The sequence below is a fragment of the Montipora foliosa genome, chromosome 6 (assembly GCF_036669935.1).
Source record: "Montipora foliosa isolate CH-2021 chromosome 6, ASM3666993v2, whole genome shotgun sequence".
Classification (NCBI taxonomy): domain Eukaryota; kingdom Metazoa; phylum Cnidaria; class Anthozoa; order Scleractinia; family Acroporidae; genus Montipora; species Montipora foliosa.
The window spans coordinates 19,874,123-19,899,122 of record NC_090874.1 but is presented as its reverse complement, the minus strand read 5'-3'; the positions used below and the strand labels follow the sequence as shown (position 1 = coordinate 19,899,122).

The 25,000-nt window shown below is 41.1% G+C and overlaps 1 protein-coding gene across 3 annotated transcripts in view; it reads right to left on the bottom strand.

Moving 5' to 3' along the window:
* LOC138006925 (NFX1-type zinc finger-containing protein 1-like) overlaps nt 1-23,420 on the bottom strand; it is a 42,925-nt gene extending 19,505 nt beyond the window's left edge. Inside the window, exons 1-11 of one of the 3 annotated variants that reach the window (XM_068853558.1) lie at nt 23,286-23,405; nt 21,375-21,455; nt 18,497-19,333; nt 15,914-16,383; nt 14,526-14,681; nt 13,824-13,948; nt 8,973-9,037; nt 6,275-6,432; nt 5,633-5,890; nt 4,440-4,713; nt 557-1,201 (exon numbers count right to left, since the gene is read on the bottom strand). In XM_068853558.1, the coding sequence (XP_068709659.1) occupies nt 557-1,201; nt 4,440-4,713; nt 5,633-5,890; nt 6,275-6,432; nt 8,973-9,037; nt 13,824-13,948; nt 14,526-14,681; nt 15,914-16,383; nt 18,497-19,319 (2,974 nt within the window). In that variant the 5' untranslated portion in view covers nt 19,320-19,333; nt 21,375-21,455; nt 23,286-23,405. Of the gene's footprint in view, nt 1-556; nt 1,202-4,439; nt 4,714-5,632; nt 5,891-6,274; nt 6,433-8,972; nt 9,038-13,823; nt 13,949-14,525; nt 14,682-15,913; nt 16,384-18,496; nt 19,334-21,374; nt 21,456-22,480; nt 22,663-23,285 lie in introns of those variants that run through there. The other 2 variants (XM_068853557.1, XM_068853556.1) reach the window with 2 other exon arrangements.
* Between the last annotated feature and the right edge of the window lie 1,580 nt (nt 23,421-25,000).

Genomic DNA, 25,000 nt, shown 5'->3' with positions numbered 1-25,000 from the left:
GTTAAATAATCTTGGAAATCCATGCCGAAAAGAATCGCTCGTACTAAGAACAGATGTAAACAGCCAAACCGTTCAATTTCTAAGAACTAAGTTAAGAAGCGTTTCGGCCGGTCGTGTCTCATTCCACGTCCGGTACTTTGATTTTGGTTTTATTTTTTGTTATAAATATAATTTTTTTACAGCCTTGAGCAGGAAATTGTTTCTTGGGTTTCAGAAACACAGAAAACATCGTTTCTCGGTGTTCTGTTTTTAAAATTTCCTGGGGGGGTGGGGGGAGGGTAGGGGAAGGGGGGGGGTGCCCCCTAGATAAGTCGCACCTCCGGCGCACGAAAGGCGCCTTGCAGCGCCAAAAAGTGTCAAGTCTGGTGCTTTCAGCATTATGTCCGCTACTTTACAAAACTGTCGAAAGCCCTGATTAAGATCAAGAATTGGTTAGGAAGAAGTGGCTGTCTAGACCAGCTCGATGTTTTTGGTTTGTCTGCGTGTCCTGGAATTGTCCATGTGTTGGAATTACCCTGATTTCGCTTTTGATTCAAATCATGGATGTCGAAATTACCTTGTGGAACGATTCCACCCACTGCTCGTACAGCGTCTCGTCCCAGAGATTCAGCAAAAATATGGAGATCTGCAACCATTCCCAGAAAACAATCACCTCGTCCGCTGTCTGCTAAAGCTCCAATTCTGATGGAAAACTGTGTGGCCAGCTCCATTTTTTTTCCTATGTACTTCTTTTCGACTTCATTTCCCTCATGCCAAAGGCGTGCTATTCCGGAGTCGTGATCATATGAAGCGCCAATAAAGTTCCAGGCGTTCATGATTAGGACAGTTTTACTGACTTCAGGATGCTGAGAAAAATCTCTCCTCGCGAAACGGGCGGTCAGAATTCCTTTCCCACCAACCATTCCTTCTTGCCATATCTGGACTCCCAAACCGTTTTCTTGGAAGCTGATGATTGCCCCCCGGTTTCCAGCCGGGAAAACATGCATCAAAAGTGTTATCGACGTCCTGGTGTCGAGGTGACTTCCCGGAAGGTTCGGGATTTCAATGTATGAATCCGGTGTCCCTAGAAGCTGAATAGAGTGATTTTGATCACGCGCCCAGACTGTGCGGCGAGAAAAAGTAGCCAGGTTGCCTCGTGAAATCCGTTCCAGTCCTTGAACGGTTTGGTTGAGAGGAAAAACGGCTACGGGTTGAGCAGAAGCTAGGGGAAAAAGGAAAAAAGAAAGTTGAGTTCCTTTCCATTTTGTCTGGGTGATTGGGAAAATAGCAGAGTCATCCCTTAAATAAGCCAGGCCAATTGAAAGGGTAATTTTGTAGATTGCTGTGGTTGTCGTCCTGAACATTAGAACAAGCGCATATTTGCAAGGTAGTATTTTCGCTTTACCTTGCATATATTTGCTCACACAATTTCAAGCACATGCACTAGCAGGAGAGGATTTGTCCAGATATTCTTTTACGACTACTACGACGACGACGACGACGACGACGACGACGACGACGACGACGACGACGACGACGACGACGACTACTACTACTACTACTACTGCTGCTGCTCCTACTACTACTGCTACTACTACTACTACTACTACTACTACTACTACTACTGCTGCTGCTGCTGCTGCTGCTGCTGCTGCTGCTGCTACTACTACTACTACTACTACTACTGCTGCTGCTACTGCTATAACAATAACAATAACATTAACAATAACAATAACAATAACTAGAACTAATCACACATTAGTGAAGTGCGTTCGACAATAGAGCACCAATTAGAAATTCTACAGAAACAGCCACTCTTGTCAATTCAAGTCAACGGGTAGTAAAGAATCACAGCGAAATCCGTCAAGCAAATGAACAGGCTAGTCGAGCACGTAAACAAAGAGCACATGGAATACGAGTTCCTAATTGGGCATGCCCTCATTCCCAGAGCTACTCGTCTTCATTTGGATTCACACGTAATCGAGGTGACGTGCTCCAGGTACACAGTTGGATGTCCCAAAAAACGATACCAGCCTGACTGATTTCAAAAAGCGATATGATTAGTATACGTTCACCTTCGTCGAACGCAATAATAATAATCATCATAATCATCATCATAATAATAACAATAATAATAATAATAATAATAATGCGTTTGTATAGTGAGGGCATTGCCATGGTATGGAATTTCGTATTGAGAAATGTGCTCGTGTCATCGTGAAAAGAGGAAAGACCACATGTACAAGGTGTGATGTCATCAAGTTCCTTGACAATAAGCAGTTCTCTACACTGGAGCATGGTGAAGGATACACGTACCTTGGTGTGCTAGAGGCTGGAGATGTTATGCAAGATGAAATGACAGCAAACTTGAAGAAGGAATACTTTTGCAGAAACAAAAAGATTTTGAAGTCAAAACTGAATGGTGGTAATGTTGTGAGAGCCATCAATGAACGTGCAGTATCTCTTATTAGATATAGTGCAGGTGTTGTGGAATGTACAAAGGCAGAGTTAGAAGCTGCAGATAGGAAGACGAGAAAGTTGGTAACGATATATGGAGCGCTACACCCAAGGTTGGTGGGCGTGGACTGATTAGTGTTGATGATTGTGCCAATTGTGAAAGACGGAGCCTTGAGGAATATATACAAGAGACTGGAAAACCTGCTGAAAGCTGTGCACCAGAGTGTCAACAGTGTGTTGGAAGAAAGAGTAATGGGGCGCAAACAACGTCGAGAGAATAAGAGGTTGGATGATTGGAAGGAAAAAACTTCTGCATGGTCAGTTTCTGAGACAGAGGGAAGATGTGTCTAGTGGCAAGACTTGGCTATGGTTGAAGAAGGGAGATCCGAGGACAGAAACAGAAGGTTTGTTAAGTGCTGCACAATAACAGGCCCTCAGAACCAATGCAGAATGTGCAATGTTGCAGTTAATCATATAGTCTGTGAACGTGGTAGTTTAGCCCAGAGAGAGTATGAGGCTTGACATGACAATGTGGCTAGGACCGTTTACTGCAGCCTTTGCAAGAAGTATAGCTTGGATTGTAAGGATAAATGGTATGAACATACACTAGAAAGGGTGGCACAGAATGACGAAGTCAAGATCCTCTTGGACTTTGGTATACAAACCGACCACCGCATTGAACATAATAGACCCGACTTAGTGGTTACAGGTAAACAGCAAAGCGTACGCCAGCTAATCGATGCAGCGATCCCTGCTGATGCTAGAGTTGAAAGCAAAGAGAAGGAGAAAACCCAAACGTACGAAGATCTGGCTAGAGCCGGAAAATAAGAAAACGTGGAATGTGAAGATAACAGTCATACCCCTCGTTATTGGGGCACTTGGAGCAATTCCAAAAGGACTAGAGGGTCATCTAGGTCATCTAAGTCAAATTCAGAAGACAGCGCTACTCGGAACTGCCTGGCAAAATCCTCCGTAGAGTTCTTGATTGCTGAGGCCACAGGATGTGGTCTGGTTTGAGCTTTAGACACCAGTATTGTACTGAGACATTTTTATAATAATAATTAATAATAACAATAATCATAATAATAATAATAATAATAATAACAATATTTTTTATTACATGATGCGTAAACTTACTGATATTTGTCAAAAAAGGCTTTCCCGTGACTTAAAGAATGTAACAACGAATAACTCAGATTGATTAAGGCTAATACTTTCTAAATTTACAGTCGTTAGGAATATAAAAGTTAAAGATAAATACACATCATGGCAAATTACGTATAAATTACAAGTGATGATTTATTAAAAAAGTAAGACATTCTAAGATTGCAAAAAGCTTCTATATGAGTTAGTTTATCATTGCCAGCGTTCGAGCGAAAAACAAAGACAGGGGGGGCACAGGTCTCCTGTATAAATAATCTTGCAATATGATTGGCTGATTTGCCGCTGTCGATAAGAGTCCAGACAACGCTACTCGCGTCATTTTGGGAAATAAATTAATCAGATTGTGAGAAAGGTATAGACAACTCTTGCTCTTTCTTTGTGTCACGATCTTGGTCACGCTCTAAAATAAACCGGCATTTTCTTTGCCGTTGAATATCGTGATAAAAAATCGAATGTATATGGTTCAGCATTGTCTGTAGTCTTGTCGACAACGATACTCGTCACCACAGTAGTCAAAATGTGTTGTGGAGTCACTCGGCCTCGACATTTTGACCACTGTGATGACGAATGTATACCTATTTTTCACGTTGCCATGTTACCACCTCTAGCGTAGCTTCTACTCCACTATAAAAACTACACACAAACCATAATTCCTCGATTCGCTCTGACGAAGGGCTAACGCTCGAAACGTCAGCTTTTAGGATCCCTGTACGGTGGTCAATCTACATTATCAACTCCGTTGATAAAACCTTATTTTTGTGGACTACTTCCCCACCGACGCAGCACCACAGTTTCTTTAGAGTTTCTTTAGAAACTACCCCTTTATTAATGCGTAATACCTCCGATTCCAGGGTTTACTGCATTCCAAGCCAGTTGAAGCCAGTGTAACATTACACTGTTCCTTGAGTCGGCTTGAAGTGGATCAGCCTTCAGCGAATTATAGAGAGCATCTGTCATACTAGCAGCTCGCCGGTGAATATCATCTTCATGAATCACGTTTTCGTGACATCGTTTTAAATCTTCAGCTGCGTTTTCTAGGTTTGCCGTAGTATGCTCCATTTCCACGTGGGCATCGTAATACGCCCTCCTTATGTGCAACGGAACTTTCTTATCCTGAAAAAAAGTCGGAAAACACTTTAAAAAATCTGGAACTTAACAGCTTACATTTGAGAGTCGAAAGCAGTTGATGATTGGTTTCAAAATCTGTCGTCGCTTTTTCGGTAAAAGGGTCTATGGTAGCCACTCAAAAACACTTTTCTCAATAGTTTAGCAGCAGATTCAGCGCTTATAGCCCGGCGGCCTTTATACTGCAGTAAAAATATAATAGCGTCTAAGTTGCACAAGCATTAATCTCTTCTAATCAGGGAGACAGCGCACAAAGTACTAGACAAATATCTCGCTCAATTGTTTAGCCTTATTACATCCTTTTTCCCATTTAAAATATCGCGAAATGGTTTCTTGAGAGGATAAAAAATTGTTCCCACTACCAAGTATAACGTAATATTTGAAGACCTTATTGGTGAAATGTTTATTAACAATTTTAAAGCACTCGTGCCTAGTGCAAACTCCACGACGAAAGGTGCATGTTTTATTTTTCGCTTCTTTACTTTCTTTCTGAAAGAATGGCACTTTTACTGTTTACTTTCGTTATGAATCAATACAAACACAGCCTTTATAGTGGATATACAAGGAAGTGTTTGCGCCTGAATCCATCGTGTAAAACTATATTTACGCTTTCTGATACCCAATCGATACCAGATGCCAGTTTTTTTGTGCGTATAGGTTACGGTGCAATTTGTTTTCTTCTCAGGTTACTATTTAAAATTATAGACTACCTGTTTGAATTCTCGATTGTAGTAAACAGATTTGGAATCGGTTTTCTTTTAATGAATAGGCTGGAAATCAGCGATTCCCGTGATAATATCGGGCCTTCATGTCATACCGGCAATTTGTAGCTTGTACTCTGGCATTGACAGCAATTATAAGTAGAAGACTAGCGTGACCGGGTTAAACCACAATCGGATCAACTCACCTTGTGCATTTTGTGTTTCAACTCTGAAAGACTGCATGCCTGCATCACCTCACTCTGACTCCTGCCTCCAACACGCACAATGCCTTGAGGATGAAACTTGTGAATTCCTTCTAGAAACTGATCTAGCGCGTGGTTGGTGTAGCAAACAACCAGTATTGGACGCCGCTCAGATAAAAGATACCGCTCATCAATGTCGCCATCGAGATGATGGGTTCCAGTGTCCCACTTGGGTTTGTTATGTAGCAAGACATTGGCTATCTGTAGATAACGAGATTTGGCCCCATTTATGGCAACTTAAGTGGTTAATGCTGGATACCAAATGACATGCCTTCGAGTATCTCACCGTTGGATTGGAACGAGCACGTGATCGAGACTTCTCGCACTAGCATGCGTCTTCAGCGGATCACCACAAAATGAAAAACAAAATGCACTTGCGCACAGCTAAATATGCGTTTTCCGCTCTTAGCAGTGGTTACATAACTTTTCTTCGCGTTGCAATTGGCTAATTTGATGGTTTGTGTTTATGATGCAAACCAAAAGCTCGTACACCGAATCCGAAAAACCATAAAATTTCGACGTGATAGTTGCTGACATTATTACCGAAAAGTAGTGTTCCAAGCTCTTTAGTTTTTGTCGCCTTACCTTCAACCCAAGGTAGGTTTTTCCAGTACCCGGTGGTCCTTGAATGACCGCAAACTCCTTGGTCAGCGCCATTTGTAAGGCTTTATACTGAGAATTGTCTAGTTCCAGATCCTCTGCAGTCGGCCATGCTGCCAGGTTAAGTATTGGCACGTCAGTTCCTTTAAGTAAAAAGAGAAAAAGGAGGTATTATTGGTGTATATGTCTCAGGACAACCAAGAGTCTTCTTTGGCATTAAAAGGGCAAACTATCACCATTTTGTTCTTTCATCAGTTACTAAAAAATTCTTAGTATATAGAGCGATTTTCAACCAAGTTTCGTAAAACAAACACCAAAGTAATTACTTTGACTAATCATAGCGGGTGCAAACAGCGCAAAGAACCAATCCGAATTCGTAGCAATTCTACGTAACTTGCTCAAAGCGAGAAAAATCGCGTGGTTTTCCTTCTCGTCGGTTGATAAAATGGCGTGACATTTATAAACCAATCACCATAAGCGGCCACCCTAATTAATATGTGCCGGAAGGCGGCGATTTTGCCGCATGCAACGAAATATCTGCCGCCTACTAAAGTCCATCGGTAACAAATTATTAACGCGAGGTCTCCATGCACTAGACCAAAATTAATTGTAAACAAAAAAAAACTACATAACAACGTTTCTTTTGCTGAATCGAGCCGAAAATTCGAGTAAATTTTTGACACGAACTGACTCTTGCGTGCTGAACGGCGGGGTTACCGGGGCCGAGGAAAGCCTTGATCATGACTTAGAAAATGAGCCACATGAACGGTCAGCAGTCAAAGTTCTGCAGTTACTAACAAGATGGTGTCCAAATGAGCTCATGTAGACGATTCCACTACTTCTCCGAAAAATTCTACATTCTTTCGTAAGATATTAGGTATGTCGACTTAGAAACCTATAGTTTTGAATTTATACGATGTATTTGTAAGGAATCGAAGGGTTTGATTAAATTTGTTGATTTCATAAGGACTTTGTTTGCATTATTTTGACTATTAACTTACCATTATCACTCCAAATGGTCGCGTTTCTCACACTTTACATTGTTGGCTTAGGCTGGTAGTTGCTTAAATACCTTTGCTTTCCCTAGTAAAGCTACTGGTGGAAAATAACTGGCATTTGAGGGAAAAAGCTTTTGAGTAGTGTTATCTGTAAGCTGAAAAAAGAGGGGTTGAGTTTACTCCTAAAATGAGCCAGATAAAACCATTTGAAGCCGACATTTTCAAAATATTTCAAGGGAGCATGCCCTGGACCCCCCCTACCAGGCAAGGGCCAGATGCCTACTACTCAAAAACATTTTGACTGGGCTGAATTTAGCGTAGAAATTGCAATCGTGTAATTCCTTTCAACAGTCAGTTGAAAACAGCTAAATTGCTAATTTCTCGACCAAGTGCCCACGAGATGCTTTAATTTCGAGTATAGCTTAAGATAAAGAGGATGAAAATTGATTGAAACGTGAGAAAATCGGGTCACTTTTGTCAAGATTTTCAGCGTATCAAGAACAATTGCACAAAAATTTTTATTTGAATGAATAAGGTAGTCGCACACTAGCCGCTGCGGCTTACACGGCCGGAGTCGATCATTGTTCCAACTAACATGAAGCGATTGAGGGCATTGTTACTCGCATTGGATAAAATGACAGTACGTCGTAGGGCAACCCCCTGGGGCTCCTCATGGCAGTATAGTCCGCGCAGGTACCATTTACAAACCTGGGTGGAAAGAGACAGTTTGGAGCAAAGTTTCTGATCCTACGACGAAGGGGCACGGCTTCGAAACATCGTCCCCAGGGATCGGAAATCCGGCGTGCTAGCCACTACACCCCAATGTCGATAGGGATTGACAGCCCCCTTAAATTGTTTCGTATCATCTGATTTTGTTGTCAGGAATATGAAGCTTGCTGTTTTAAACTTATAACCCCTGATACGGCTTAACAACGAGACCAAGTTTACTGATATCTTTAATTGTACATGAGTCGCTGTGACCCAAACTTGAACCTGTCTTACCTGTTTTCTTCCCGTCTCCGAAACAGAGAGACCACTGAGGTTTACAGTAACTGACATGACAAACCAGAGTCTCTTAGAGGTCAAAAAATCGTCTAGACTGAGGAGCGGTAAAGTAATGGAATTGTTGCTTTGGAAAATCTTCCTAATCAGTCTTTGCCGTATTGTTGCTGTGTGATCATGTGACAAGCGACAGCCAGTCAGTACCGCTGTTTTCGAAAGTTGACGACAAAGAGGTTGCATTCAAGCTTGTATTTGCGCTCAAAACAAAGATCCACGAAGACGTTGGAGGAATCTTTTATGATTTTTTATGATTCTTCGTAAGCATATGCTTATATAATTGATCAGCCAAAAAAACAGCACTGAACATTGAAAGTACGTTGCATAATCAGCCAGAAATATCAGATCATCTCTGAAGACTGTGGCTTTAAAAATTTACATAGGCCCATCAACGCTTTTAATGATTTATGACTTTTAAATGGCTAATATTTCGCTGATGACCGCAACCGAAAGGCTTTTAACTGAAAAAAATGACTGAGTTCTCTGATCTTCTTAAGGCAATTTGTTTGTTTCGACTGTTAAGGAGACAAAGCTATTTAATTAGTAATGACGTCAACAGACAGCACCATCATGCTTCGACATTAATGCAATAACCGTCGTATTACAAGCAAAACAACTGTACATACCCCCATTATTATCTCTCAGATTAACCCTTGCAAAATATAACTGCAACCAGCCACCGCTACTGGAACTGATACAGAAAACAGAATACAAGATGTGTGAACCATTGCGAAGACGCCAAACATGATTTAACGAAATTCTGGTTGATTAAGCAAAAATGTATGTCCAGAAATGCACGAACACCCGCCTGGTAACTTGGTTGTGCCAAGCTGATGAGGCCTAACAAGGCCCAAACAGCTGCTGTCCGTGGCTGCCAATTAATCGGGTGAAATGGTTGTCGCATGCGTGATGTGTTTGCCACACAGGACTGGTGTTATGGTGGTTTGTCACCTTGTCACCTTGCTTGTTTTTTCACGTAACTGTGCCTTTAATTAAGTCTAAGAATTTGCCGCTTCCAACAATAAGGTCATTGTAAGGGTTAGGCTTATTTTTTGGTGAGGGTAACTGCGGCTGTTCATCTTTACATTACTTGAGGACTGGAGTTTGGGGGACACTTTATGCATGACATTCCCAGATGCGAGTCATGTTGAAGTTGGGTAGTACAGCAAAGGGACACTTCGTAACGCTTATTGAAATCGTGGTTCATCTAATTATGAGCATTTCTGGAAATATCTCTAACAAATCGTAGATACTTTTTGTCTTTTGCCAAAGATGCTTGATTAGAAATAGAACGCAAACTGCGGTGACAAACATGAGCCTAAACAAGCACAAAACTGAAATATAATTTTAGTGACTTAACGTTTCGTATTATATGTCTCAAGATACATCTTCAGAAGTAACCGTTAGCTAAAATTTATGAAATATATAACAGTAAATTGAGTAGTTTGTAAGGTAATATTGATAGTAACAAAAGGAGGTAATACAACACTTTACAAACTAAGATATGCAAGAAACAATGAAACAAAAGAGAAAATATATGCACTGTAAATGCATATACCAGTTTGCGCTCTATTTCTATCGCTAACAAAAGCTAAAACTATTGGGTTCCCTTACAAGTGAGCAAGACGTAATATAATGGGCTTTGGATGAGGGTCCCCAATAGGGTTTTCGGGATCCGGGATTTGGCCTTTCTGGAGTGCGGGATTCGGTATTATAAAGAAATATGGGAGCGGGATTCGGTTGCATTTATGGAAAGGACGCGGGATTTAGCGTTATTACGACGCGGGGATCCGGGAAATCGTCACTTTGAAGCCCCGAGATTCGAGATTTTTGATGCCGAAATTTTTAAAATAAACTCAACTTTCTCCGTCGGCAACGACGGAAACGACCAGAAATTTCCATTAGGCTGACACGTGCCTTTTCTAATCCCAATGAAATGATCTTTGTCGTGAACTTTGACTGTAATAAGATCCACAAACTTAGAAACGCAGCCAAAGAGGGTACAACCAATTGGGCGGCGTGCTATTTTACAAATCCTAAGTCATGGTATCCTGTACCCGAACGCGCCATGTTTCTCCCGTCCATGCCTACCCTGCATCCTTTGACACCTTTGACGATGACGCCACAATTTAAACAGAGCGTTAGAGATTGGGCCGAGACGTTTGGCGCAGCATTCCGTCAGCGCTCTGTCAGAAAACAAACTACGATGGCAACAGCCGGAACGCTGCCTTCCTATCTCTACCACAGAGAAGTGCGACCAGGGATTCGGTCTCCCTTGAGCCAGCTGAACCCTCCGCAAGGCAAATGAGAGGGACGAAGAGGAAGACGCAGACGACGAAGAAGGCGTTCTGAAGTACGATTCGTCTAGCAGCGATGAAGATTCAGAGGTATAGTCACTTGGTAATGAAAACGATGAAGCTGGCAATGATGTTGGTGACATTCCCGGCATTTTTGAACTGCGAGGCCAACTTCCTTCTTCTACTGCGCACCGGTGGCTCAGTTGGTTGAGCACCGGGCTGTCACGCGGGAGGTCGTGAGTTCAACACCGGCCGGACCAACATTCAGGGTCTTTAAAAACTGAGGAGAAAGTGCTGGCTTTGTAATTACATCTGCAAATGGTTAGACTCTCTAGTCTTCTCGGATAAGGACGATAAGCCAGAGGTCCCTTCTCACAACCCTTCAATGTTCATAATCCTGTGGGACGTTAAAGAACCCCCACACTTGTCGCAAAGAGTAGGGCATGTAGTTCCCAGTGTTGTGGTCTGTCTTCTGTGGTGTATCATGGTTGGGAGGGTAAATGCTCGGAGATATTAGCTACATCAAGCTACTCTAAATTCCGAGGGTAAATAAAGATATATGATATATATGATATGATGTCAACGGCTTCCCGGTTCGAAAGAACTATTCGCTTCAATAACAGAATGATATCCAAAGCCGTTGATATGATTTACTGAAAAGTCTGAGAACACTTCTTAACGGATGCTACTGGAAACACTTTAAAGTTATTATTTTAATGACTAGAGAGTTAAAGCTTCACTTATAACGGCAGTGATGACCACGTGACAATTTTCGTCACCTTTCAAAACGCCTGCTATTCGCAGTTTGCCATTCAGTAGCTTGACGGGCATTGTTTTCATACTAATTAGGAATGTTAGGAAGTAAAGTATTCTTGTAGACGATTGTATACATTAGCACTCATATCACGGGCCATTATCGCCGTTTTATGGAACACTGATGCTTAACCTCCATACTGCTTAATTAAATCTAAACCATAGGGAGCCCACACAAACTGTGTGACCGTTTGTATTTTGAATTTATAGAGGAAATGTATGGGAATGTCGAAAATCCTCGTATTATCGTACTAGATTGCGATAAATATTCTCATTTAACATCAAAATAAACGTATTTTTACCATAAATGTTGTGCGTTGCCGTTCTTGAGGTTGAAGACGGCGATTTTAGCAATTTGAAGGGTTCGGCGTTGGACGTTGCGTTCAACCTCAAGAACGACAACACACAACATTTAAGGTAAAAATACGACTATTTTGATGTTAAATGAGAATGTTTATCGCAATCTAGTACGATAATACGAGGATTTTCGACATTCCCATACATTTCCTCTATAAATTCAAAATACAGACGGTCACACAGGTTATGTGGGCTCCCTGTGGTTGAAGTAGAACATGTGAACAGATTCAATTACTACAAATCATGGACAATCACGCATCATTTCATTTCAAAACTCTAATTGCAAATTGCTATTATTAATTAGTACGGTCAATTGGGTCATAAAGGTTGCTGGAAAAGACTAACAAGGTGTATTCTAAATCAACTGTAGTTGTAACTGACGACAGTCAGCGGTCAGCGGTCAGCGAAGATGGCCGCGTATTTTTTTAGCTCTGCTGTCATTCAGACTTCTTACTGTTTATTTTAAATCTTTTTATGTCTCTAATCGTGTTTTTTGAGTGTGTGTGTGTGTTTGTCAATATGGGCACGTCGAGGAGAGGTCGAAAAATGGATTCTTCTGTGAGCGAAGATCAAGATTTTGAAACTTATGTTCGGGGTGTCTTGGTTCTATGCTCCGTGATATGGAATCTATCAAGTCCAACCAAGCTGTCTTCCAACAAGACTTGGCTGAAGTGAAGCGGAAACTTGACACCACAGCAGAGTCGCTGAATTTAAAATTCGAAACTTTAAATGGTGAACTGTACGAGTGTATGGTTAAAACTGATTCACTGGAAACCGAGGTCAATAACCACGCTGCCAGCATCGATAGGGCGTATGAAAAACTCCCTTCATTAGAAAGATATTCTAGAGAATTTAATTTGCGGTTCTACAACATTTCTGAACGCCCTGGTGAAAACTGTATTGAAAGATTACAAACTTTAATATCTGAAGACTTGGGTTGTGGTCACCAGTCTTCAGTTCTTTTGATGTTAATGAGAGCTTGTCTCGTTTCCTTCACATATTCAATAGCGTAAGCAACAAACATGCACCCTTGAAATCATTTAAAGTTAGAAATTCAGCTTCTAAACCGTGGATAACTATATATTTACTCAATTAAGTCATTATTTTTTCACTGAAGATATTATCGTATTTAATCAATATGGATTTAAGCCAGGTTGCACTACTGTGGATTGTCTTGTAGATCTTGTAGAGGAAATTTCTACAACTCTTGTTTCTGAGCAACATAATTATTCCACACGGACTGCAACTTCTCTACAATTATTCCTTCCTTACTCTAGGACAAACATAAGAAAATTCTGCCCTACTGTTATTGGTAAATATTTTTGGAATGATCTTCCTTTTTCCTTAATTCCATTCGAAATATTTCCTTGAAAATTCTTTTCAAAAAAGCAGTTTTCAAATATTATTTTGCTCAGTACTAATCTCCTTGACTCGTGTCATAATGTACGATGTGTGTGTGCATATGTATGTGTCTGTTTACGTGTGCTTATGTGTGTGTTTATTTATTTATCATTATTTCTTATTCTTATGTATGGACTTATTGTAAAGAGCTATAAATTATAATCAGTGTTAATGGGCACTAATTAGTTTTTACTATATCGTGCCCTTCTCCATTTTATTTCTTATACTTAAATTAATTACTCTATTTTGTTTGGAGAAAATAGTAAAAATAAAAATGAATTAAAATAACTGACGACGAGGCTTGGACATCATGTTGTGACGTCATGATCGGGATCGGGATCGGCCGATAAAAACGTTCGGGGTTTCGGGATGAAGGAAAAATGTTGGTCAGGATCGGGGGATTGAAGAACCCTATTGGGGACCCTCTTGGACGGGATGGGTTGTGAGACAGGAAATGCAATGCAACGGAACAGGATGGAATTACAAGGGGTGGAATCGAGTGGAATAAGACAAGAGATGGGTAACTAAATCGCAAGAGAAAAATAGTATAGTTTGAAAGAAATGTCAACTCTCACCTTCCTGAATCCTAAGATCATTTACAAAGCATACCTTGCTCTGGCGTTTCGACTTTCTTCTCTCATAACGGGCGTGAGGTCAAAAGTCACTCGTTCACGAAATCTGTTCCTCAGGTACGCCGGTGCTTCAACTTCTCTCTCGCAATTGACAATATACTTCTGTTTAATAAAACAAACACAGACATCCAGTCAAGAATGCTGCAACAAAATCAACATTCAGAATATTATTGAAAAATTAAAATTACAAGTTACGAAGATCCTGTAGATGAAAAGGAAACTCCTTTTTATGAGACTGCTCTACGGTTCCTTAAAACAGGCGTGTCACTGGGCGCGGTAGGGGAAAGTATACAGCCATCGTCCTACGACTGTCAGGAACTCTTATAATTTGCCTTTAAAGATTGAGTAGGCCTTATACGATTTCAGTCTATTCTCTGCAAGAATTCGAATAGTGAAAGATGCCTCTAAGTAAATGAAAAAACAAACAAACACATGTCATCTAAAGCTGGGGTTAACTTAAATAAGACTGTATTACTGTTACAAAGGTAAGGGTGGCAACTGATTGGATTTTGAAAATAAATTGGCTCTTTTTTCGCGAAATCTCGCACCTAAGGCATGAAAAATATTATTTAACATGGATATGATATTTTAAGGAACGTTTTCGAATTGTTTCTCCACCGTTTTGTCCGAAAAACAGCGAGACTCCAATGACATAGCCCCTATACTGAGCATCCATTACCTGCAAAGGAAGACTCGCTGGATCAACTTCTTTTAGACCCTCCAGGATGTGGCGATACGCTTCAAAGTACACGGTGCTTTCTACCATTTGGTACACGTCTCCTGATTCAAGTCTCAACATATCAGATAGATTAATGAACTGTATCTGAACTATGCCCTAAAGATAGAAAAAAATATTGCCTGAACTGATAGTTCTACTGAACAGGACCCAGAGTTCACTGACTGGAATATTTATCGATTGCATGATTGAGCCTTTTCTTGTTAAAAACCATACGCAGGCTACTACACTGCACACATGAAAGCAAGCAGTAACCTAAAGATGCCCATCGGGACGATTTTATTCAATTTCCTCTGAATATGATGGGACAAAGGAACAATAACCACTCCTCCTACCTTGAAAAACATTCGAGCGCACATTTCCAGAGATTTGACTGTAATGCTGAAAGCGGCAGAACAGAATAACTGTGCTCTGCGTATCTGGGACTATAGTCCGACGTAGTTCGTCAGTCATATTGAAATCACGTTTGCGCGACAGAGAAAGAATGGAAAGAACAAACCAGACAAGAAAAATAACTAAGAACGGTTTGGACATTTTTTTCGGCCAAGAGAAAGGTGCTCTTATCCCTTCCGGGACGGGGTCGTAGGCTGTTTCTTGCAACAATTAGCGGAACCGTTCCAGTTTTTCCCTTACCGTTCCAACTTTGTTCAGTCGTTTAATCGCGCCTCGAAGAAGCTGAGTAAAAGAGGGACGATGATACATATGTGTGAGGCTCGCGGTAGCTCGTCAGTGACCGGCGAGAGACCAAGTCAGAAAAAAAAAAGTTATCAGGAAAAGTGGTCTTGGGTTCTTAAGTTTAGTCCGTTTAGTTGCATATAAATATTTGGCGGAATCTTCACTCCGCCTTGGTACGTTGTACTCAACCGACATTTTCGAGAACAGCGGATGTTGAATCGAGGTTGAATGCAATTTCAACTTTGACGTTAGTCAACGAATCGCTACGCCGACATTTTATACTTTCGACTATGTTGAACATGACAACCACTCATGCGCTCATGTTTTGCCCGACCGAAAATCGTTCTCAAACATTTCAACTCGAGGCTCAGGGTCTATGGCCAATATGGCCGTCCCGCGAATACGGCCCATGGTTCCCCTAACTTTGCTCTTCAAGTCAATATCGACAGTTAAGACAACTCTAACCTAAAAGCCACCTTTAATCTAACCTTTGTGCTGTTACAAAACGATACTTGGCCCTTTAATCAAAAGAAACACATCGTGAAGTTTGTAAAAATTGAGTTTACTTCTGCATAGCTGCTGCACATAAGAGTAGGTATCGGGAGGAGTCGCCGAGCGATTTCTTGAAACTATTGGAAATATTATTAATTAATCACCTGTTTGAGGTCTTTAACATCGCGATTAGCCACAGTGGCAAAGACAAAACTTTCAAACTTGTCCTTTGACAGACACATAAGCGAGCCAAAGATCAGTCGCTTGCTGTTCTCCCAGCGAACATGCCTCAGCCTAGTATTGTCAAACTTGACTTTGTACTGCAATCCGTTTGATGTACAGATAGGATACAAAAGTTGAACGTCTTTATACACGCGGATGTCCTGCAAGGCACCAATCTTAGGAGAACCGATACGTACCAAGAGCTGCGCGATCCCTTCACGGAGGGGCCTTACGAAGTCTTCTCGAAGGAGCCGAAATTGAACGTCTAAATAATGCTCCGAGCTGTTGTAGCTCCCGTCTACTTTGTTCCTTCTGAGAAAGGGTCGCTCTCCGGACAAGACGTCCGCTTGAGTTGGAATAACGCTAAGCGTCCGAAAATCGTCCGGCGGGTCGTCATCATCATTCAGTCCAGCTAAGATAGGATGGAAAGTTGGTCAGGGTACATCTTTCATCAATTTGCATTAATTATCTAAGTGATAGATAAGTATAACATGAGGAGGACACATATCTGCAGTCACACCATAACATTGGAAGTTTCATGGGGGAAAAAATCGTTAGGAATTCTCTCAACTTTCTTTCGCTTACAGTTGAGAACGAGAACGACAAAGATAACGATGACGATGATGACATACAGGGGAATCGCAATGGTGAGCCCTAAGCGATCCATTGTAAATCCCATACAGGTCTCCTGCAAATATTGAATTTGACTTGTGAACTGAATGTGTGGAATACTAGGTAAATTACAATCCTGTTTTGACCATAAAGAATGTCCTTTCCTAATTTACATAGAGAATACGATTGGGGTAATATTTGAGCAATACCGGCACTTACTGAGGTATGTATCTGACCTGAACCAAGCTGTCGCCCTCGTGAACGGTGGATTATTAATTATCTCGCAATTTGGATTCTTAAAGGAATGTATCTTTAATTTGGAGCTAAGTTACGCGAAGTCCTACCTTTTACGGGCTGTACGAGTGTATTTAACATTTTATTTTACCATAGGGTTTTTCAATTATATTTATTGTAAATTGCTTCAGTTGCTTTACATCATTCGTATGCAAAAAGGGACTGTTATTGTTATTGTTTTTTTGTTGTTGTTGTTGTTGTTGTTGTTGTCTTCGTTTTTGTTATTATTATTCATTCCCTCACTTGTTACCTTGCCTTTAACTAAAAAGAATTTAAAGTCAAGGTAGAGTGGTTTATACAGCTCCGGAAATTTTAAGCCGGAAGTTATCCAGTGATTGTTTAAGTAAAGTTGGAGTCAAGGACGGCTAATGGACCATTGAGTCATCGTCAGTTAAGCCTTGGCTGCACGCTGTAACATTGTAAGAAGAACACGTCCCAACATTGTTATAAAAACGCTTCTAACAATGTTGGATCCTGACGCATATAATATTGTTGGAAACACGTCACTTTAGTCACGCAACCTTATGATGGCGTATTTTCTGTTTAACGAATTGATGTCAGTTTTTCATGCGTCTGTCCTGTTATTGATCATGAATTTCGCCATAAAATTCTCAAAGTAGCTGTGGATCCAAGAGGCGATACGACACGACACTAAACGTTATAAATACACGTCACAAATATGGATTATTTCACGGTTGGTGAGTGCGTACAATTTTTATTCACGAGTTGTGAAGGATCGCGTAAACGAACGAGTTTAGGCTAATTTGCACTTGGACAAAAGAATTATAAATTTGACCGCCATTTACGAATAAGGTCTATAGCAAAATATTTTTGAAATAAAAGAAATCTTTACCTTCCATACATCGCCAGAGCACTTTCAAAAACTTTTTAAGATCTTCTAACAACAAAAGATCAAAAACTTCGCCCACCATACACCCGTCGGCCCCCATGTTTGCAAGTGTTACTCCCGCGGTCGGTGTACGGGCCACTCGTGGCAAAGTTCAACATAATATTAGCCAATCAAAAGGCCGATACGACAATTTTGCACTACTGAAACAAAAATTGTCTGACCAATGAAAAGGCTGATATTGAAAACATCGTGTGTAATTTTTTTTTCATCATTAAGTGTACGTAAATCTTTATACTTATGTAATAAAATTGTTGATCCAACAAACGTTTTGTAACAATGTTTGAGCGTGTAGCCAGGACTTTAGAGGTTAAAATGGTGGTCATTTAATCAGTCGCTCACTCGTTCACTCACTCACAATGACTCTGTGGCCATGAAATCGGGTCTTGTCGTACCCCTTTGAATGGGCTTCAGGAGTGGCCAAAAGAACCGAACGAACAAAGATAGGATTTAGCACAGACAACAATAGGAAGTACGACACTATACGGCCAATGAAATATAGTGTTCAACAAGAGGTACGACCCTACCCATGAAACCAGTAGAGAGGAGTTTATCAACTTCCAGCCACTTAAATACTTTTGAAGGCAATCATTCAAGAACTAAACTGGTCGAGAGCACCAATCTAGCCAACCTCGTTCTCTAGGGCTTTTTCATTGGGGGGAGAGCGGGCCCTGGGAATGACCTTGTGTTCAGGGATAAAACGAAATCCTACCATCTCTCCGTGGTCTTCTTCTCTGTTGCTTTTCTTCCTCCCGTTTCTTTAAGTCTTCCGCCTTTTTGGTTCTTAGTTTGAAGAGCTCTTCCGCGTCGTTTAAGAGAGAATTTCCATCCACCTGATTTCCATCTATCTGTTCCGTGTCGAGCAAAATCTTGACTCCACAGTATAACTCAGACACTGGAAGATCGGCATAGCAGTTGGGAAATCTCCGTAGCAATTCGTTCATGATTTTTATGACATTTTTTAAAAAAGTAGCGATGTTTGTGGCCGGTATTCTGCAAGCACTTAGCCTATTGAGGAACGTTCTTAGATGGTGCGCAAAGAATGGGGATTTCGGTAGTAGGTTTAGCAACTTAATAAGATATTCCTTAGAGCTGCAAGAGCACGCTTTGGCAAGGATGCTTATGATCAGAACGATCCAGTCATCCTTCATGCCCGACTGTTGGAGCAAAAACTCTGTAGCAGGAAAACATCGGGTGGATGTTAAATCAAGAATGATTTCATCAGGATTTTTGGTATCCAGCTCCTCTAGTGCTTTAAATCCAAGCCTAACTTGGCGAGGTCGTTCTGAAGACCCTTCTTCACTTCGCCCCCCTCTTCCGCGAGTTCCTCCTCCGTGTCCCCCTCTTCCGCGAGTTCCTCCTCCGTGTCCCCCTCTTCCGCGAGTTCCTCCTCCGCGCCCACCTCTTCCACGCCCCCTACCTCTGCCTCCGACTGTGCCACTCTCGAAGGTACCAAAAGAGTCAGGTCGCTTAACAGGGTCAGTGTGCCACGTTTGCTCGCGTGCGACTCTGCGCAGGGCTTCCCAGTTGTCCATCACCAAGAGATGGTCTATGGAAACAAAAAGAAACTAATATAATCGGATTTAGAGCGGAAAAAAATCCAAGTACCTTTTGAAGTAAGTTTTTGTCATTTTGTTTCAGTCCAGAAAAATATCATTATAGCAGGCTCCTTTGGCGTGAAGCTTTCAATTCACACATCTCTCTTCTGAGATATTATTTTCACAGCCCATCTCGAACGGTTTCTCTCGCCAAGTGTTGTCAGCTTGCCTATCAATGTGCAATGATCATGAAGATTAAGAGATGCATGATCACAGCGGAAAAGAAATTCTCAGGTAAACTACAGCTAGTACGTGGGGCCCTAAAAATTTTCGGGATTTTCGAGAAACGGGCCCCAGGGGACTGTTTCTCAAAAGTCCCGAAACTTTACGGGTCATTTTCGGGTGTCACAATTCCCTTTGTATCTCAATAACGGAGACGATTTAAGTCGTCAAACTTCACAGTCATTTTTATTTTTGTTACCTTGAAAACATGTAAAAAGATCGGCTTTCCAAAAAAAGCGGTTGGCAGTTTCACAAATGATTTTTCGGGCTCTAAAAGTTTTCGGGATTTTCGAGAAACGGGCCCCAGGGGACTGTTTCTCGAAAGTCCGGAAACTTAACGGGCCATTTTCGGGTGTCACAATATTCCCTCTGTATCTCAAGAACGGAGAGGATTTGACTACTCAAACTTCACCGTCATTGTGCTTTTTGCTACCTTGAAAATATGTTAAAAGATCGGCTTTCCTGAACAAGCGGTTAGCAAGTTCACAAATGGTTTTTCGGGCCCGAAAATTTTCGGGATTTTCGAGAAACGGGCACCAGGTCCGAAAAAAAAAAAAACCACTCGAGAGAGTCTCACTGGAAGGATATATATATCACGGGTAACGGTTAACAAAATTGCTGTCTCACGTCTAACGGTATTTTTTTCCCGTCAAGGGTAAAGGTAAAATCTTCAGTTATTCACGAGTTTAAATTCGAAAATGGTAACTTGGAATTCGTTTACTGATGAAATTCTCGGTACATCACAAACAAGATGATTCTGAGCAAAAACGACCTTTATCCAGGCGATTTGCCATTAACTTGAAAAACGTCGGTTCGTCTTTTTAAGATTACCCGAATGCAATCCGTTTCAATCTTATCCATTTGTGTTCATCCATGCTTCTCTTTCCTTTTTCTGTATTTCTTTTATGTCCATTGTTCAGTGCAGTTTTAAGAAGTAATTGCAATGTTTCATTCTATTTTTTGGGCATTTTGGGTGTCAAGAAATTTCACCATTTTGCGTGACATAGCCTTCAACGTACATGAAAAACAAAGAAATATTCCTGGTTGAAAATGGAACTACACTGTTTTTTGCTTTTTCGGGTTCTCTGTGTTAGTTAGTGGAGTCTTAGTACACACAGTCATTGGTCATCACAATGCAACTTACATCAGTTTGACAACACCGTCCTCCAAATGGGCGGTTATTTGGGACTTGTTTTGTCTTGTCAGACAAGCCTGTTTACAAGCAGATAGGGTAACCCTAGTGCTACAGTAGGGTAACCCTTAATTTTGCTAGGGTAACCCTACTGCTAGGGTGACTCTAGCAGGAGGATTTCACTGGTAGGGTTACCCTACCACCCGAGACAATTTTGTGTGCTTGGTAACCGCCAGCATCGCAAACACAATGGAAACCGCTAAAAAGTTGTCCCGGGTAGGCGAGTTGTCCCTAGCAGAGCTTTTACAAGGCAGCTAGGGTAACCATAGCACTCAGATAGGGTTAACCTAGTGCCAGGGTAGACCTAGCTGCCTTGGAAACACGTTGATGAAAAAAAAAAGAAGAAATGTGTGAGTGCTCGGGTAACGCAAGTGCTAGGGTTACCCTCCCTCCTTGTAAACAGGGCCTAAAAGAGTGGAGCAAAGACGGCAAAACGGTGTCGAGTGCTCTGAAATATTTCGTAATACTCCCTATTCCACTTTTCAAACCTAAAAAATAAAGACGCTAAATGCTTATAATTTTTTTCACGGCTAACGGTTTTTTTGTTGTTGTCATTTTCACGCCTAACGGTTACTAACTTTTCTTGACGTTTCACGGCTAAGGTAAACCCCATTGCCTTCAAATTAGAGCCATTAGATGATCGCTCAAACTCATGGTTCCTGTAACAAGAGAATTAACTTTGGATTAACGTCTAATTCGCCACGAATCACGGATTGTTTATTTGTTTTAATTCCAAACTACAAGAAGCTTCGGATCTCTTCTCTTTACGCAGACACGGGCGATATCGTTCCTGCAGACTCTAGCTGAAAAATATCGAAAACCCCGGACTTTTCCAAATGAAGCGCTACAAAGAATCGAAGGTGCTAGCAACAAAGAAAAAAGTTACCTGACGATAGCACTGAAACATTACCTATCAGTATTATGCTCGCGGTTGACAGGAGATGATTGCCGCCGCTTATTCGATCGATATACCACTGCGTTCTTTCCTCCTCTTTGAATTTTCTAAGTGCGGGGAAGGCAAGTGTCCATAGTCTCAGCTCCTGCCACACAGCTGTGTGCTGTATTTACTTCACCAATCAGCACATTACACAAAGGCCCAAAATATCTTTGCGGCGCACGGAAAGAGAGTGGAAGTGACTGGATGAATCGAGTCCGTGCTTCAAAATGATCTTCAAATTGGGATATGACTATCGCCTTTGTCTATTGAGTTTCTTCTTAAGAGACTTTTACATCTAACTGACCATGTTGTCGTGTTCACAGCAAGGCAGAAAGGATAAAATTGCAAAGAGATCTCAACTTGAAAAGAGTTTCTCCATCACCCTATCTAGTTATTTCATTTGAATGACCTCCACGTTCAACCGAACTGACGCCGGTGAAAATAAGGCTTATTTGCTCTCTTTTAAAAGCTTATCTGTATTTACCATAAAAGAACAACGGTAATCGCCAACTTTCGCCCAGGCTGCCCAAGTTCAGTCTCCGAGATTCCCTACTCAAGTGACAGTCAGCAAAATTATCATGCGGCAAGCGGTTTGAAGCGTGCCGTCCAAGGCCCGTACTCGTCAGCGCAGCGAAGAGACATCTGCTAGCGCGCAGCAGGCAATCCTCGAGACTAAGTTGTATGGAAAACCGAGAGATCATGACAACGAGACAAAGGTGTGGGAATATGGCGATAACATTTTCTCACCTTTCTTCTGTTGTGTAGTAGCTTCTGAACGGCTGTTTTGTCGATTCATTTCAAGCCGGTTTTCATACCTTATCGCTCTCTATTTTAAATTATATCGCAAAACACCAGCCGCAGATTTTCAGAACCAATTTCTCACTTTTTGACGGTACCCTCTATAGTCAATGCATATGAATCCTACAAAAATTGTGACATCTTCGTCGCCACATTTTGGGCTTGGGTTACCGATTTTTATAAACCTGGAACGAAATCGAAAGCGTAAAACTCATTGTGTACTTCCGGTTTATGTACGTCATCGGTGATTTTATTTCATCAGACACATATATTAAGGAGTCAGTTCACTTTACGCTAGGTTTAGTTCCTTCTTCATATCTTCGAAATCAAAACAATCAAGAGACTGAGGAACAATGAACTGTGGAAATACGCCATATAAGAATATCTAACGTAACTATTGTAGTAACGGGAATGCTTATCCAGTACAGTCATGTAGTTTTCTACCGCTATAAAAACCGACGAATGAGCTGTAAACGTATCACCGAGCACGAAAATTTTACTTCGCTGGACAATATAAATGCTTTCCTCGTAGAATAATCATACGACTGACTGTCTGAGGATGGCGACTGAAATAAAATGATCAAACTTGTCTTACGGCAAACAAGTCTTAAAGCGCTTTTGAAATCGCTAGCAATTGGAGATGAAGTGTTTTCCTGAATCAATTGCAAGGATCGCCGTTCGAATTGCAGGGGCTGAAGTAAACCAAGCTTACAACACGATATACTTATTATTGATGATTACTAACTGAGTTTACCTGCGAATGGTTGCGAATATTCGAGTTTCCAATGTAGACTCTGTCGGTCGATCAACTCTGTCAAGCAATGATGTCCGCAAAGAGCTATATAGTCTGTAAAAATTGGTTCAAATCTTTTTAAACGCTGCAAACTTTTCTTTTCACTATACTAAGGGGTTTCACCAGGGAAGTACATGTTTTGTTAATCATGCAATACCATCAGCCAATGAACTGAAGCCAACTTTTCCGAGAAATCGAATTAGGATTTCCGAAAAACACGGGGAAAATTGTGACGTCACTGTTGCCATGTTTTAATATTCCACTTGACACCGAGGCTTGGGGGAATAAAACAAAGAAAATTGAATAAACATGTCCACACGCTTCTTCAAGTTCCTTTGTTTGATGCCCCAAGGCCTCGATGCCAAGCTGGATATTAATATATAGGAAAAGGGCTAATTTCCGTCGCTCCTGGAACGCAATCCAGCGTCAACGGAACGCGAAATCTAATTCGAGAATAGGCTCTCTTTTGCTGCGCGGAGCAAAGGATTTAACAAACTAAACATTTATCTTGTGACTTAAGGGACTGGGTCACGGAAGTGCAGTTGATTTTGTTTAGCCAGAAATTGCTTTTAAACAACCAAACTCAAAGCATCGTGACAACAAAATGTCTGTCGAACATACAGCATTTAAGGTGGCCGAACACAGTTTTCAATTCACCATTATTTTTTACCTATTTTCGCAAGAGTAAAGGTAAACCACAGAAGGGTTTATTTTCGCATTTTAGATTTCTACACGATTTAATGGTAAGGTGTAATGTCACGTTTGTATAAACTGAGGCGCATGACTTTGTAGAGCCGGCAGACCGGTGGGACACATTGTCCATACAGGACCTACAATCAGTGGCAAAAGTAGTTGGGACGCTAGTGTCAGAATGTGCCTGAAAACCTCTCAGACGTCAGAAAATAAGCGTAACTGTCAAAATTCCACTGAAAGCTTCAAAATACAAGTCCCCCCCTCCCCGCAATCAATGTTGAAATAGACAAGGAAATGTATGTTCACTATTGGCAACATTGTTCTGGGGGGGAGGGGGCTATTTTTCAAACTCAGTAAGAAAACCTCAAAATGGAGTGTCCCAAGAGTTTTTCCACTGATTGTAGATAAACGACCTAACTCTTAACAACTCTCCAGTGAGTTCTAGAGCATCTGATTAGTGTGACAGGTGTTATAGGTTCGAATCCACCCTAGGACTCTTTTCCATCAAATCTTGTATTTGAAAAACCGTTTGGCTAACCAGTTGTCAATAACCCCAATTGCAATTCATTTTAACAATTTTTCTCCTTTGGTGTTTGCTGTATTAACACTTAAAACCTTCCTTCGATGTTTTAAGCAGTTATTTTTACGATTCGCTTGATTCGGTTCGTTGCCAGTTCCCAGTCCCTGAATTTGGCTAAATTTTGTGACACAGCCCCTTAAAGTGCCCCTGTGACCAAAAAATCAATTCATATTTTTCTTTGGATTTCAAAACTATGTTAACAAAACACCAAGTGACCCACGTTTTAAGCCTTGATTTCAGAAAGACACCTCTTCATTTTAACTGTAATTTTCCTGTTTAATGGTCCGCCATTACTAACATTATGTTCTTGAGAGAGCTGGATCCGGGAGAAAATGACGTCAAAGGCTCACTAGTTTAAGAATGCAATACGTGTGTACGTAGAATTAATATGCAGCACGGGGCT